The sequence below is a fragment of the Canis aureus genome, chromosome 5, assembly GCF_053574225.1.
Source record: "Canis aureus isolate CA01 chromosome 5, VMU_Caureus_v.1.0, whole genome shotgun sequence".
Lineage (NCBI taxonomy): Eukaryota > Metazoa > Chordata > Mammalia > Carnivora > Canidae > Canis > Canis aureus.
In genome coordinates, this window is record NC_135615.1 from 52408606 (window position 1) to 52425492 (window position 16887).

Consider the following 16887-nt stretch of genomic DNA (forward strand, 5'->3'; position numbering starts at 1 on the left):
ATGTGACTCTTGATCTCTTCGAGTCATCTCAGGGAGATGAGTCTTTTAGCCCTAAGCGATGTTTGGAATGATTTAATAGAATTACAGATATTATGACTAAATTTTAATCTGAATTCTACAGCTTTTACCAAGCGGTGGTATTTTTAAATTTTACTGATAAGCTTTAAAAATCTTGTGTAACAAGGTGTTGAGAGTTCTGGCTTGCTTTCTTTGAAAGGTTTGCGATGTTTATTTTATTTTTTTTTAATTTTAATTTTATTTATTTTTGTTTGTTTGTGATGTTTATAATCATACCTAGGCTAAGTTAACCCTAAAGCAAACACATTAGCCTTACAGAAAAGTGAAGATTCAGACTGGCTTCTAGTTTTTGTTTTGCCAGTTCTCACCTTTTTTCTGATTTTTGGTCATGGTTTCTTCTCTTGAACCCAGGAAGAAGTATGCTTAGGAGGAAATTCACCTTAGGAAGTGAGGGCTTGTCTGCACCATGTGAATTTTTCATTTTAATAGAGGTTGATTTTAGAGGATCCAGAATATGTAACTAATGGAATTTCAAGCAGTGGTATTCATGTCCAGGATTCTCAAATCAGGTCATGTTTTTCAGCAGGTTTGGTTCAGTTTCTAGGACAGTATACACACTGCATAAAAACATATTTTATTTATAGCTCTCTTCATTTAAAACACCACATAAAGAACTGAAGAAGTAATTGCCAACAGTGGGTAGAATGAGGAGTCCACAGGAAGGTAAAATACCTCACCTGAGCAAAGGATTCAACTCTAGTTAAGTTGTATAAAGATAAATTGGGATTAGATTATGGACTTCTGGGTGTAAGTAATTTATCTTAAGTTTTTAAAGAGAGAGGGAAGCGGTTAAATAATCTTAAGAAAAAAGTCAAGTGCTTACTGAATGCATTGGGAAAGCAGTTTGGAATGTGTTGTGTTAATACGTCATAATGGCATTAACTGGTGTATTTTTTTTAGGGTGTTTTTTCTTTTTCTTTCTTTTCTCTACTCTGGACTTGAACCCTGAGATCGAGAACTGAGCTAAGACCTAGAGTCGGACGCTTAACCAACTGAGCCACCCAGATGCCCCTAGATATTTTTTCAATTGAGTTATAGTTGATGTAGAATAAAATTCACTGCTGAAAGTATATACTTCAGTGTTTTTAGTACATTTATGAAGGTCAATAACTATCATCATTTAATTCCAAAATACCTCATCACCTTAAAAAACCCTGTACACATTAATAGTCATTCTTGTTGCCTCTAGCCCTAGACCCTGGCAACCATTAATCTACTTCCTTTTACTATGAATTTGCCTTTTTTTTTTTTTTAATTTATTCATGAGAGACATTGAGAGAGGCAGAGACACAGGCAGCCGGAGAAGCAGGCTCCATGCAGGGAGCCCGATGTGGGACTCAATCCTCGGACTCCAGGATCACACCCTGAGCAGATGCTCCCACGGAGCCACCCAGGTGCCCCACTATGAATTTTCCTTTTTGAGACATTTCATAAAAATTGAATCATATGGCAGCCCGGGGGGCTCAGTGGTTGAGCACCACCTTAGGCTCAGGACCTGATCCTGGAGTCCTGGGATCGAGTCCTCCACCTGCTTCTTCCTCTGCCTGTGTCTCTGCCTCTCTCTCTTTCTCTCTCCCTCTCTCTCATGTGTTTCTCATTAATCAATAAATAAGTAAAATCTTTTTTAAAAATTGAATCATACTGTGTGTGACCTTTGTGTAAGGCTTCTTTACCATAGCATAATGTTGTCAAAGCTCATCCATGTTGTATCCTGTATCAGTAATTAATCTCTTTTTATAGCTGAATAATAATTCCATTGTGTGGATATACAACATTTTGTTTGTCCATTAATTAGTTGATGGGTATTGAATTGTTTCCACTTTTTGGTCACTATAGGTAATACTGCTGCGAGTTTTTCAGAGAGGGTTTGCTTTCACTTCTCTTGATTATATAACTATTAGTGGAATTGATGGGTCATATGGTAACTATGTTTAACTTTTTGGAGGAACTGCTAAACTTTTTTCAAGTGACTTCCTAGTTATATTTCTATCTGCAACGTATGAGGATTCCAGTTTCTTTACATCTTCCCTGGCACTTGTTATTGCCTGTCTTTTTTATTGTAGTCATTCTTAATGGGTATAAAATTTTATTTCAGTGTGATTTTGATTTGTGTTTCCCTAATGACTGATAATGTTGAGTGCCTTTTCATATGTTTATTGACCATTAGTATATCTGGAGAAATGCTTCCTCAAATCCTTTACCTGTTTTTAAGTTTTGTGTTTTTTATTGTTGTAATAGTTCTTTATGTATTCTGGATACAATTCCCTTATCAGATATGTGATTTACAAATATTTTCTCTCATCCTGTGGGTTGTCTTTTTCACTTGCTTGGTAAGATTATTTTTTGAATTTTAATGGATTTTTTCTAGTATTTTTTTCATGAATGTGGTGCAAATGTTTTTTTATTGAGTAAATATTCTGTTTCTAGGACTTTTGTTGAGAAGAATGTTGCCTTTTTATTTTTTTTTATTTTTTTATTTTTTTAAATTTTTTTTTATTTTTATTTATTTATGATAGTCACAGAGAGAGAGAGAGGCGCAGAGACACAGACAGAGGGAGAAGCAGGCTCCATGCACCGGGAGCCCGATGTGGGACTCGATCCCGGGTCTCCAGGATCGCGCCCTGGGCCAAAGGCAGGCACCAAACCGCTGCGCCACCCAGGGATCCCTGAATGTTGCCTTTTTAAAAATTCATTATGGCGTTGTCAAGAAGATCCATTTTACCTCCTTTTCATTTTCACCCCTACTGTTAATAGATTTTTTCTCTTAGCATTCCTAGAATTCATTTTCCATAGCTATGCTTAGTATTACTACTGTATTTGAGTTTCTCCTACATAATTTAGGTTTAACTAACTATTTGGTTTTTTGAAGTATTCTCGAGTATAAATGTTATATTGATGCAGTATGCTAACTTTGATAATTGTTGATATCAGAATTACATTCAATTTGTAATAAGAATTGAGAATTTTCTCATATTTCTTATGACCCCTAAATCTTGCAATCCAATTCCATTCCTTTTAAGTTTGCAAGCACTTAAGTGCTTGGTGTCTTTTAGAATAGTGATTTATTGGTAAACTCTTAAATTTCATCCATGATTTTCTATTTCCTGAGACTGTTTTATGATTTATATTTTATAGTAAGTCATGCAAAATTTAAACATTACTATATATTAAATTTAGTAATATATTTTAAAAGACTTTTTTTGTTTTGCAATATGAAGATCTACATTTACTCCAAAGTACAGAAATAATGTTTTTTTAAAGATTTTATTTATTTATTTGACAAAGTGAGAGAGCATAAGCAGGGGAGCAGTAGCAGGGGGAGAGGAAGACTCCCCTCTGAGCAGAGAGCTCCATGAAGGGCTCCATCCCAGAATTCTGGGATCATGACCTGAGCTGAAGGCAGACTCTCAACTGACTGAGCCACCCAGGCATCCCAGAAATAATTTTTGTAAGATTTTATTTATTCATAGAGACACACAGAGAGAGAGAGAGGCAGAGGGAGAAGCAGGCTCCATACAGGAAGCCTCACATGGGACTCGATCCCGAGTCTCCAGGATCACTCCCCAGACTGCAGGAGGCGCTAAACCACTGCGCCACTGGGGCTGCCCCCAGAAATAATTTTTATATGTGCTATTCCCATTCTGATTCCTACTGATGTGTTTTGTATTGGTGCTCTTTTTTTTTTTTTTTTTTTAAATCTCTGCCTTACTCTTGCTCCCTCAGGTCATTTTCTGGACAGACTACCTGTACTTAAGTTCTTATCTGATCCTTTTCTTTTGGGAGAACCCAAACTAGGACAGGTATCTTTTGAGTACTTATTATTTAAAGAGTTGATAACATTTAAAGACTTAACTGTATGATCACCAAGGGTATGAGTATGGAGAAGAGGACCAAAATCTGTGTTGTTGGTGACTATATGTGTTAAATGGTTGGTATGAAGAGGAACAACTAGAAAAGGAGACTGGGGCATAATTAGTGGTGTAATAACAAAATTAGGAGCCTGTAATGTTTTGGAAACTAAGAAAATGTGGAAAGAAGTAGGGGAATGATGCTTCTAATGAAACAGTTCAAGTGAGATGTGAACTTAGAATTTATCTATTGAATTTGGCAATATGTGAGCCATTGATGAACTAAGAAGAATAGTTTCCATTGAAGTGATGGAGACAAAAGTGTGATTGGAGTGTATTTAAGAACAATTGATGAAATAATTGAAGACAGTGTATATAGACAATTTGTTTGGAATTTTATTGTACAGGAAAGCAGAGAAATAGATTGGTAGCTGGAGAAATTTCTTGAAAGAGAGATTTCTTTTCTAAAGATTTTATTTATTTATTTGAGAGAAAGCACCAGTTGGGGGAGAGGGAGAAGGAGAAACAGACTCTCTCCTGAGCAGAGAGCTCAGTGTGAGGCTTGATCCCAGGATTCTGGGATCATGACCTGAGCTGAAGGCAGATGCTTAACCCACTGAGCCACATGGGCGCCCCAAGAGAGGTTTTCTTCAGATAAATACGCACAAGTGGAATTGCTGGATCATATAGCTGGATTTCTTTTCAGGGAGGGACCTCCACATTGTTTTACATAGTGGCTGCACCAATTTACATTCTCTCTAAAAGTGCAGAAGGGTTCCTTTATCTCCACATCTTCAACAATACTTGTTATTTCTTGTCTTTTTGATAATAGCCATTCTGAGTTGTGGGATGTGATATCTTATTATTTTGATTTGCATTTCCCTGATGATTAGTGATGTTGAGCATCTTTTCATCTCTCTGTTGGCTACTTGTTATTTTTCTTTTAAGTGTATATTCAGATTTTCTGCCCATTTTTAAATTGGATTTTTTTTGGTCATTAAATTGTGTGAGTTCTTTAGATATTTTGAATAATAGTATTTTCTCTCATTCTGTAGGTTACCTTTTCCTTATGTTGATGGTTTCTTTTGCTGTGCCAGAGGCTTTTTATTATGACGTAGTACTACTTACTTATTTTTGTTTTTGGTGTCAGATTAAAAATCATTAACAAGACCTACCTGAAGAAGCTTACCCACCTGTATTTTCTTCTAGGAATTTTATGGTTTTAGGTCTTAGGTTTGTTGTCTTTTTTTTTTCTTCCTTTTTTAAAAAGATTTTATTTATTTGAGAGATAGCACATACAAGCTGGAGAAGGGAGAGGGACAAGAGACTATGCTGAGTGTGTAGCATCATGCAATGCTCAATCTCATAACCTTGAGATTATAGCCTGAGTTGAAATCAAGAGTTGGACCCTTTACCGACTGAGCACCCCAGGTGTGCCCCAGGTTCAAGCCTTTAATCTATTTTGAGTTAATCTTTGTATATGGTGTAAGAACGTTGTCAAGTTTTATTCTTTTGCCTGACTCTAGTTTTCCCCCTATCATTAATTGAAGGGACTGCCCTTTACCTTACCCATTGTGTTTGGGTAAAAATATTGACCGTATTTTTTGAAAAATGGCATTGGAATTTCGATAGAGATTGCATTGAATTTTTAGATTGCTCCGGGTAGTATGGGCATTTTACCTGTACTGATTCTTGCAGCTCATGAATATGAAATAATTTCTCATTTATTTGTATCTTCAGTTTCTTTCATTAATATCTTAGAGTTTTCAATATGTAGATCTTTCATCTCCTTCATTAACTTTATTCCTAGGTGTATTGTTCTTTGATACAATTGTAAATGGGATTTTAAAAAATTTTTCTTTCCGATAATTTTTTTTAAAGATTTTATTTATTTATACATGAGAGACAAAGAGAGAGAGAGGCAGAGACACAGGCAGAGGGAGAAGCAGGCTCCACGCAGGGAGCCTGATGCGGGAATCGATCCCGGGACCCCAGGATCACGCCCTGGGCTGCAGGGAGGCGCTCAACCACTGAGCCACCCAGGCGTCCCAACTTTCTGATAATTTTTTATTAGTGAATAAAAATTAAACTGATTTTTGTATCCTGCAACTTTACCAAATTCAGTTATTAGTTTTAACAGTTTTTTTGATGGAGTCTTTAGTATTTTCTATATATACTATTATGTCATCTGTAAATAGTGACAGTTTTACTTTTTCCTTTCCAGTTTGAATGCCTTTTATTTATTTTTCTTGCCTATTTACTTTGGTGGGGAGTTGATAGCTTCACTGGTGAATTCTAAGACGACTTAGTAACCTGTCCTTTTTTTATAAGCATCTGACAAAAATTCAACATCCAGTTATAATAATTCTCAACAGAGTGGGTGTAGAAGAAACATATGTCAACATAGTAAAAGCCATATATGACAGGCTTACAGTTAGCATCCTACTCACTGGTGAAAACCTGAGAGCCTTTCTTCTAAGATCAGGAACAACACAGGGATGCCCCCTCTTGCCACTTTTATTCACTAAAGTAGATTTTATATTGTCATTGCTATTGGTTACATGGACATATACAGTTTCTAAACTGTAGGGATCTGTCCCTTTCTTTATGTAAATAATCTGTAGGAATGTAAGACAGAAATTTATACAAATGTGGCACTCCTTAGTAACTTCAGTATGTATGCCTACAACTTTATTCAACACTAACATTTTTGTAAAACATGTTTAGGCTAACAATGGTTTGTTATGAAAGTTGGATTAGTAGTGCAAATATTGAAGAAACTCAGCTTTCTACTGGATTAGAATCCGGCCAGTAGGGTTCAGACATCGATGTTAGTCTTACAGCTCTAAGTATGGAACTATCTCTTTGTTGCTGTATATGTTATAGGCATAGCACATTTTGTATATTCAGTTATTGATTTTTGTCCTTCAGGACCCAATGCTCTTGTATAGCATTTATAATTTTTTTCATTGTACAAATTTCTTACCTTTTTAAAACAATTTATTCATGAGAGAGACAGAAACACAGGCAGAGCAGCCCGAGTGGCGCAGCGGTTTAGCGCTGCCTTCAGCCCAGGGTGTGATCCTGGAGACCCAGAATCGAGTCCCACGTCGGGCTCCTTGCATGGAGCCTGCTTCTCCCTCTGCCTGTGTCTCTGCCTCTCTCTGTGTCTCTCATGAATAAATAAACAAAGCCTTAAAAAAAAAAAAAAAAAAGAAAGAAAGGCAGAAGGAGAAGCAGGCTCCCTACAGGGAGCCTGATGTGGGACTCAATCCCAGGACCCCGGAATCACGACCTGAGCCAAAGGCAGATGCTCCACCACTGAGCCACCCAGGCATCCCAATTTCTGACTTTTCTATATATATATTTTTTTTCATATCCATATTTTCATTATTGATTATTCATTTACTTACCTGTAATGGGTTAATAGTGTCCATTAAATGACTCAGTACTAAGGACAGGTATAGTGAATATAGATTAACAAACACCAGGATAGCCATAATCAAACTAAAATGATCTTATATAACCACTGACTGCTCATAGCTGTGAGCATGCCTGATGATCCTTTGTTGTACATTTTAGCTTTTGAACTCATTTAGAAAGATTGCTCCAGCAATAAAATCTCTCTCAAATCTAGTCAGGTATATCATGTGATCTCTTTAAATCGATGGGAAAGTATAACATACTGTATTTTATTTTATTTTATTTTATTTTGTATGATAGTCACAGAGAGAGAGAGAGAGAGAGAGAGGCAGAGACACAGGCAGAGGGAGAAGCAGGCTCCATGCACCGGGAGCCCGACGTGGGACTCGATCCCGGGTCTCCAGGATCGCGCCCTGGGCCAAAGGCAGGCGCCAAACCGCTGCGCCACCCAGGGATCCCAACATATTGTATTTTAAAAACCTTTATAGTGACTTCACTTTTCACTTTATAGTAATACCCAAGCTGAGAGTCTGTCAAAATAATGGTAGAGAATTAGGAGGGAGGAAAGATGGTGGTTTGAACACAGATGAAATAAGATTGACCATGTGCTGATTATCGTTGAGAATGTTGCACAAAAAGAATTACATCAGCACTTTAAGATAGAGAATCTTGAGTTTTCTATCTAATCTCCAAAATAAGAATCTCCAGAAGGATGCCTGGGTGGCTCAGTCGGTTAAGTGTCAGACTATTTCAGCTCAGGTTGTGATCTCTGAATCATGAGATTGAGACCTGCACTGGGCTCCACATTTAGTGCAGAGTTCTGCTGGTCCTCTCCCTCTGTTCCTCCCCTCACTCACATGCTTATTCACCTCTCTCTCCCTCTCTCTCTCTCTCAAATTAATTAATTAATTAATAAAATCTTGCAAAAAGAGTCTCTAGAAAGAAGGCACAGTGATCTCTTTCTATATATTTTTAAAGATTTTATTTATTTATTCATGAGAGACACAGAGAGAGGCAGAGACACAGGCAGAGGGAGAAGCAGGCTCCCTGCAAGGAGCCCGATGTGGGACTCGATCCTGGGACTGGGATCATGCCCAGAGTCAAAGGCTGATACTCAACTGCTGAGCCACCCAGGCGTCCCCAGTAATCTATATTTTTGAAAAATAACCTATATGAATTTTATTTAGCTAGTCATACTATTGCACGCAAGGTGTGTTTTGTTTTGTTTTCCTCCTTATGAGCAGCTTTTTTATTGGTGGGACATCTTGCTAGGACAATCTATGAGTTGTTGCCCAAATCTCTTTATGGAAATTTACCAATGGGCTCTTCTAACTAGATTATGCCTATCTGCTTACAAATCAAATGTTGTAACACTTGATTCACATTATACTCTTGCTACTGCTCTGTTTTTCTAATGTCCTTTGTAGCCAAATTATCTGAGTTGTCTGAATTTGCTGTCAGGTTATCCTCTTTCTTCTTGAATCACCTCCAAATTTTGTTTAGTTTCTACCCCTCCACATTAAATGATCTTGTCAGGATAATCAGTGATCTTTTTTTACACATTGGTAATTCTAAATTCTCTTTAACATAGTTAATAACTTCTTCCTCCTTGAAATATTTTCACTTTGCTTTTATGATATATCACTTTTTTTTTTTTTTTTTTTTGACTCACTGTCTCTCTTCAGTGTCCTTGCTGGTTCCATCTTTACTTTCTTATCTCTTATTTTTGTAATATCCCAGGGCTCAGTCATTGGACCTGTTCTTTTTTGTGTCCATGCTCATGCTCTTGATGCTTTCATGTAATTTCCTTGCTTTAAATATCATTTCTAAGCAGATGACTTCCAAATTTATATCCTCAGCTTGGATCTGTCCCCATATCTCTGAATGCCCATATTCAACTGCACACTAAAGATCCTACTAGGACATCTTTCAGGTATTTTAAACTAACATTTCTAAACACAAAGTTCACATCTCTCTTCTCTCCAACCTGGTCTTCCATAGCCATATTCCATTTCAGCTTATTGACAATTCCATTTTACCAGATTATCACATTTGTAGGAGTATGTTGAATGACAAATTTAGTGACCATCTTTGCTTGCTATACACAGAGGTATTTTTTGTGGCATGTACTATATGTAGAATTTGTGGGGAAGGTTAAACAACTCAGCAGTACTAAACCATTTGGCACAGAGAAAAATAGCCCAATAAATTTAGGATAACTAAAATTTTGAAACACAAACTTAGTAGCATTATGAATTTTTAAGAAAAAGATTATGATGTATTTATGTATTTCTTAATGTTCCTGTTTTGGGTTTAGGCTATTGCACTTTGTAATGTGTCAGCTCTAGGTACAGGAAGCTTTGCAATGGTTTAAATTAATTGGCGGGGGGGGGGGCGGGGGGCGGGGGTTAGCTTTCTTACATACCAAGAAACCCAGAAAAAGGCAGTAGTTTAACATGGTCCATTTCCAAAAAGAAAAGTCCATTTCCTCAGCACTGCTATTAGAGACCCCCAGATTGTTTTGTTTCTCTTCTTTGTCAGCCTCCTTGTTTTTTTAATACTCAGACTTGTTGACTCATGGTCATAGGATTGTTGTTGCCTCAGTAGACATGTTTATATCTATCCCTAGATAAGGAGCACAAATATTTGCCTATAACCAACCCCATTCCATTCTCAAAGCAGACTTCATATGTCACTGATCTCAACTGTGTCCTCCGACTCCTGTCCATCCATCTTGAAAGGATCTATTGTGGATATTTAGCTGGGTTCATTACTACCCCAAATAAAGTAAAATTTCTGTAAAGGGAGGAATAGAATCTGAGCATCTGTTACCATTGTCTGCTTTACAGAACCATCAGAAACTACTGAATATAGGGGTGCCTGGGTGGCTTCGTTGGTTAAGTGTTCAACTTCTGGTTTTGGCTCAGGTCATGATCTTGAGATCATGAGATCGAGTCCTGAATCATGCTCTTCGCTCAGTGCAGAGTTTGCTTCAGATTCTCTCCCTCTCTCCCTCTCTCTCTCTCTCTCTTTCTGTCTTCCCCGTCTCCCTGCCAACTCTCACTTGTGTGCTCCCTCTCTCAAATACATACATACATACATAAGAAAGATTTTATTTATTTATTCATGAGAGACACACAGAGAGAGGCAGAGTCATAGGCAGAGGGAGAGGCCAACTCCTTTTGGGGAGCCTGATGTGGGACTCCATCCCAGGACCCCGGGATCATGACCTGAGCCCAAGGCAGATGCTCAACCACTGAGCCACTCAAGCATACCTAAAGAAAATATTTTTTGGAAAAACTATTAAATTTAATACAATTGGTGATTTGAATTTGTTTGGAAAAACCTTATTCTTTCTCAGTAGTTTCAAATAAATGGGATTTTAGTGGTAGTTGGGTATTTATTATTTGATACAGATGAGCGCTTACCATAGTTTAAAAATTATTAAAAACAGTCCAGTGACTGATTAAGAAGCTAGCTATGTATTTAAAGGTTAGCAAATTTGTGTGTTTAATACTAGTGAATTTTTGAGAATTATAATTTACATTTTGATACAAATAAGAATTTAGAAGAGATGATCTTTAAAGCCATAAAGATCTCTTTTTATTTATTTATGTTTGTTTGTTTATTTATTTATTTTTAAAGATTTTATTTATTCATGAGAGATATACTAAGAGAGACAGAGACACAGGCAGAGGGAGAAGCAGGCTCCATGCAGGGAGCCCGATGTGGGACTCGATCCTGGGACTCCAGGATCATGCTCTGAGCCAAAGGCAGACACTCAACTGCTGAGCCACTCAGGTGTCCCAAGATCTCTTTTTATTGTTAATTTTGTTTCTTTATTTTGGTTTCCACAGAATGTTGGCTCAATTAAGAAACATCAGGGAGATAAATTCAACCCAGTGGTAAGTAGCTTTAATTTGTTTTGTTAGAAAGTGTTTGGCTTGTTGTTATGCCTTTTTTTTCTTGGTTGGCTTTTCTTTCTTTCTCCATTTGATTAGAATATTTTTATGTCTCCCTTGTTAAGTCCGGTTTATAAAGTGGCTCTTAGTTATCTTAACACTAAAATTCTAATGACTGTTCCCATGTTGATCACTTCCTTTTGAAAACAGGCCAGGCTTTCTTCCTCTGGTTTACTTCCTTTTAGTATTGTATAAGGGAGGCTCTTTTTGGTTGTTAGTACTCATTTATTTCTCTTTCATATGATATTTTCCTCCCATTCCCTCAGTAATGAAGTTCCCCCTCCTTTCTTAGCAATCAGCAGTTTTAATCTGCTATAAATTAGAGTTCATTTTTGTATGGGCTGTAGGCCCACTGAATTCAATCTGAGATCTAAAACTGCTCTCTTCATAGCCTCTGTCCACAGGAAATTTTTACTTAAGATGTAAATTGTTTCCTAGAGCATCTAATTTCCTTTTTTAAAGTCATAGTCTCTTCTTAGAAGTTGTGAAACTTCTGACCACCCCACTCGTCTGTCTACAACATGATCTCTTTATGGTTAGCACTACAAAAAAACCTTGGAGATGTTTTACCTTCATTAACAATTACTCTGTCTTATAAATTGCCTTATGCTTCATGTGTGCTGCACAGGTGATATCTATGATACACTCTTTTTAATTACATATATTTGGTCATAAACTTTTCATGCCCTTTATTCTCAGCTAGCAGTTATACTCTCAAATCCATTACAATTTCAGGAATTTTTAGGCCATATCTTACAAGTTCTTTGGTACTATCATATTATATAAATATAAGCATGCAATATTTATAATTTGATAAACAGAATAATATTTTCAAACATCAAACCAACACTGTCCCACAGAACTTTCTGCACTGATAGAAATAATGTTCTCTGTCTTCTGTTACTGAGTACAGTAGCCACTAGCCACACATTTGGCTGTTGGGCTTTTAAAATGTACTTAGTGTGACTGAGAAACTAGATTTTTAATTTTATTTAATTTAACTTGAATTTTAAGTTAAAAATGGTTAAGATGGCCACATGTCTAATGGCTACCATGTTGGAAAGAGCAGATTGAGTTCCCCATTGTTCTTAAGTGTCCTCTTAACTTGTTATCAGTTTAAATCTTAAAATCTCTTGAGCAGAAATTTCATACTCATTTTTGGAATCTTTTAATTTGGGGATCTCATAAACACACAGGTATAAGCTAAATTCCCCTGTGGCAATGAAATTTTTTTTTTTTTTAAGATTTTATTTATTTATTCATGAGAGAGAGTGAGTCAGAGACACAGGCAGAGGGAGAAGCAGGCTCCATGCAGGGAGCCCGATGTGGCAGTCGATCCCGGGTCTCCAGGATCATGCCCTGGGCTGAAGGCGGTGTTAAACTGCTGAGCCACCCAAGCTGCCCTGAAATTCTTATTAGATCAACAAAACTGCTCATTCTTACCAGTAAAACTATATTCTTAATAAGCATTCAGTAAACTTTTCTGGATATTCTTTATTGATAAAGTTTTTTTGTTTCTGTTGAAGTATAATGGACCTAACTATATTAATTTCAGGTGTATGGTATAACAGTGATTTGATATGTGCATATATTGCTAAATGTCCACCAAAATCTAACATCTATCACCATATGTAGTTATACATTTTTTTTCTTGCTATGAGAAAACTTTTAAGATCTACTCTCATAGCAATTTTCAAATACACAGTACATTATTATTATTAACTATAATCACCATGCTATATATTACATTCCCATGAGGCAATTTCATACAGAAACTTTTATATTTGACATCATAGTGTAGGGGAAGAAACATTTTCCTTGGCCCTTTTTTCTTTGGCTAGGTCTGAAAACTAACTTCACAAAGATAGTTTAATAAGAGAAAGCATGCAAATTTATTTAATACAAGTTTTTAAGTGGCAGAGGAGCTTTTATAAAGAGTAAGGACATAAAGAAACCATTAAAACTTCGTATTTTTATGCTAGGTTTGATGAAGAGTGTGACTTGCATAGAAAGAAGTATGATAAGTCAGAGTATGAGGTTTATTTTTTTATTTTTTTTATCTTTATTTTTTAATTTATGATAGTCAGAGAGAGAAAGAGAGAGAGAGGCAGAAACACAGGCAGAGGGAGAAGCAGGCTCCATGCACCGGGAGCCCGACGTGGGATTCGATCCCGGGTCTCCAGGATCGCGCCCTGGGCCAAAGGCAGGCGCCAAACCGCTGCGCCACCCAGGGATCCCAGAGTATGAGGTTTAATGTAGTAAACTGGGGGAAGTTTAATAAAGCCCATTTGTTAGGATTCGTCTCCATTCTTTAGAGATTAGATTGGTTTTTTCCTCCAGGTATAAGGAAGGCACTTCTCACATGAGGACTTTATGACCTATTTCATTGGAGAAGTGCAAAGGGAGGACATGCAAAGGGAGCAGCATGACCTTCCTGCTTCTGTTGTTTTCTCACATTCCTTAAGTTGAAAGAACTCAATATGTCATGGTACCGTACTTTGGAGTGGTGTGTTCTGAATCTGATCAGTATTTTATTTTTGTAAACTCTAAAGGAGAAGTGCCTAGTAAAGACCTATTGATATTTTATTCATTTTGAGAATATGATTTCATGTCTATCATTATGTATTTAGGAGCAGTAATGCAGTAAGAGCAAAGAATCAGTTTCTTTATGGAAAAATAGGAATAATAATGCATGTCTTAGATATATGAGGATGAAATGAGAATATACATTTATATATTTTATATATATTATATATATTTTTATACATATTATTTATATTTTATATATTTATATATTTTATCTAAAGAACTTAGCACAGTACCTGGCACATGGTGATTGACCAAGAATAGTTATATTTTTAAAAGATTGCAAGAGAAATGCTTAGTTGTCAAACACTTTAAGAATATCACATAATTTAGGGGTCCCTGGGTGGCGCAGCGGTTTGGCGCCTGCCTTTGGCCCAGGACGCGATCCTGGAGACCCGGGATCGAATCCCCCTTAGGGCTCCCGGTGCATGGAGCCTGCTTCTCCCTCTGCCTCTCTCTCTCTCTCTGTGACTATCATAAATAAATAGAAATTAAAAAAAAAAAAAAAGAATATCACATAATTTGAAATAGAACAATTGGAAGCAGTACTGTGTAGAGCCATATTGAAGTCTGAGGCAAAAGAAAAACATTAGTAATACCAATCTTGTTTTTATTTTTTATTTTTTTTTTTTTTAATTAATTAATTTATTTATGATAGTCACACAGAGAGAGAGAGGCAGAGACACAGGCAGAAGGAGAGGCAGAGACACAGGCAGAGGGAGAAGCAGGCTCCATGCACCGGGAGCCTGACGTGGGATTCGATCCCGGGTCTCCAGGATCGTGCCCTGGGCCAAAGGCAAGCGCTAAACTGCTGCGCCACCCAGGGATCCCCCAATCTTGTTTTTAATTTAAGTATTAGTCATTTTGTTCATAAACAGATTATTTTTCAGTGATTTTTAATTTAAAAGGCAATGCAGTAAAATATTTAATTTGATTAGTGAGTTTTTTCGGTGCTTCATTCTATTTTGTGCTTGAGACCATTTCCCTCATTGGTTTCAACCTAGTCTTGGCCTTGGTTAGAAGTATTCTATTACTCTAAGAGTCTTCTGGCTTAAGCAAGAATTCCTATTTTACAAAGAGTTCTTAACTTGATTAACAGTCATTCTTATTTATTGAAGTAGGCTTTTCTTTGGTAGTATAATCTTAGACTAGTTGGAATTAATCTATGGATATGTAAATTAAAATTAGCCAATTTTAAGCAGCATTGTTGCTTAACCAACATTAACCAACCAGTGGCTCAGTTGGTTAAGTGTCAGCCTTTGGCTCAGGTAATGATCCTAGGATCCTGGGATTGAGCCCTGCATTGGTCCCCCTGCTCAGTGGGGAGTCTGCTTCTTCCTCTCCCTCTGCCGCTCCTCCTGCTTGTGCACTCACTCTTTCTCTCTCTCTCTATCAAATAAGTAAATAATCTAAAAAAAAAAAAAAAAACCTGGAGACTTTTCACTAATTTCCCCCATTTAACTTGAAACAAATCTGTATATATACTTTATTAAGTAAGTTTATTCTCTAGTGTGTAACGTTACACAAAAAGAGGGTCTATAAGCTCTTTAGAAAAATGAAAAGAGGGCAGCCCGGGTGGCTCAGTGGTTTAGTGCCGCCTTCAGCCCAGGGCATGATCCTGGAGACCCGGGATCGAGTCCCACATTGGGCTCCCTGCATGGAGCCTGCTTCTCTCTCTGCCCGTGTCTCTCCCTCTCTCTCTACCTCTCTCTGTGTCTCTCATGAAGAAATAAATAAAATCTTTAAAAAAAAAGAAAAGAAAAATTAAAAGACCAATATTTAATTGAAACAAGGTACACTTGACATACATTGGAATTTTGATGTAGAAGAGCCTTGGAGGGACGCGTGGGCAGCTCAGTGGTTGAGTGTCTGCCTTCAGCTCAGGGCATGATCCTGGAGTTCCAGGATCGAGTCCCACTAGGGCTCCTTGCATGGAGCCTGCTTCTCCCTCTGCCTATGCCTCTTCTTCTCTCTCTGTATGTCTCTCATGAATAAATAAAATCTTAAAAAAAAAAAAAAAAGAGCCTTGGAAAGTTAAAGGAGTGATTGATTCTGATGGCTCATTAAGGAAGACCTGAAAATATCTTTGCAGTCCCACTTCCTACTCAAAACTCTGTAGTCAAAGTCTACAGAGTAGACTTATTTTATTTTTAAAATAAATAAATTTTTTTTTATTAGAGTAAGTGAGAGAGAGCATAAGAGGGGGAGGGGTAGAGAGAGGGACAAGCAGACCCCTTGATGAACAGGGAGCTTGATGTGGGGCTCGATCCCAGGACCCTGGGATCATGACATGAGCCAAAGGCAGATGCTTAACCAACTGAACCTCCCAGGCACCTCCAAATTCTTAATAAAAAAAATAGCTCTTACCCAGGAATTAAGGAAATATCTTTGTTATATTAGGGTTTTCTAGTTGAGAATAACCAAGACTCATGAAGCATGGGTCTTAAAGAAGCACATAAATAGCTATTTAGCAGGTAATTTTTTTTATAGTACAAAAGTACTTGAGTTTCATTTGAAATTCAGTATATATAAATTTACATAAATTTTGACAGTAAACAATGTTCAATGTATTCCATTGGATGTGTGTAAAGAAAGAGGTACCTGTCTTGATATATAGATTGCGATGAATTGGAATTTTTTTTGAAAAATTATTGGTTATAATATGTTTTAACTGAATTTACTTTTATTTGAATATTGCAGTGTCTAAAAATGACTACAAAACGAAGTTTGTTTGTGCGGTTGGTACCATGTCGTTGTCTACGAGGGGAAGAGGAGACTGTCACTACTCTTGATTATTCTCATTGCAGTTTGGAACAGGTTCCCAAAGAGATTTTTACTTTTGAGAAAACTTTGGAGGAGCTCTATTTAGATGCTAATCAGATTGAAGAGCTTCCAAAGGTATGTTAATACTGTGTTTTAAGAATTGCCATTGGTTATTTTTACGCAAGAAATATGATATCCCCAATGTTGCCATAATGCTATCAATGTAT

The 16887-nt window shown here is 36.9% G+C and overlaps 1 protein-coding gene across 13 annotated transcripts in view; it reads left to right on the forward strand.

Moving 5' to 3' along the window:
* Positions 1–16887, forward strand: part of ERBIN (erbb2 interacting protein) — a 118731-nt gene that overhangs the window by 21705 nt on the left and 80139 nt on the right. For all 13 annotated transcript variants that reach the window (XM_077897986.1, XM_077897985.1, XM_077897988.1 and 10 more), the window contains 2 exons: positions 11207–11254; positions 16598–16795. In XM_077897986.1, the coding sequence (XP_077754112.1) occupies positions 16607–16795 (189 nt within the window). In that variant the 5' untranslated portion in view covers positions 11207–11254; positions 16598–16606. Of the gene's footprint in view, positions 1–11206; positions 11255–16597; positions 16796–16887 lie in introns of those variants that run through there.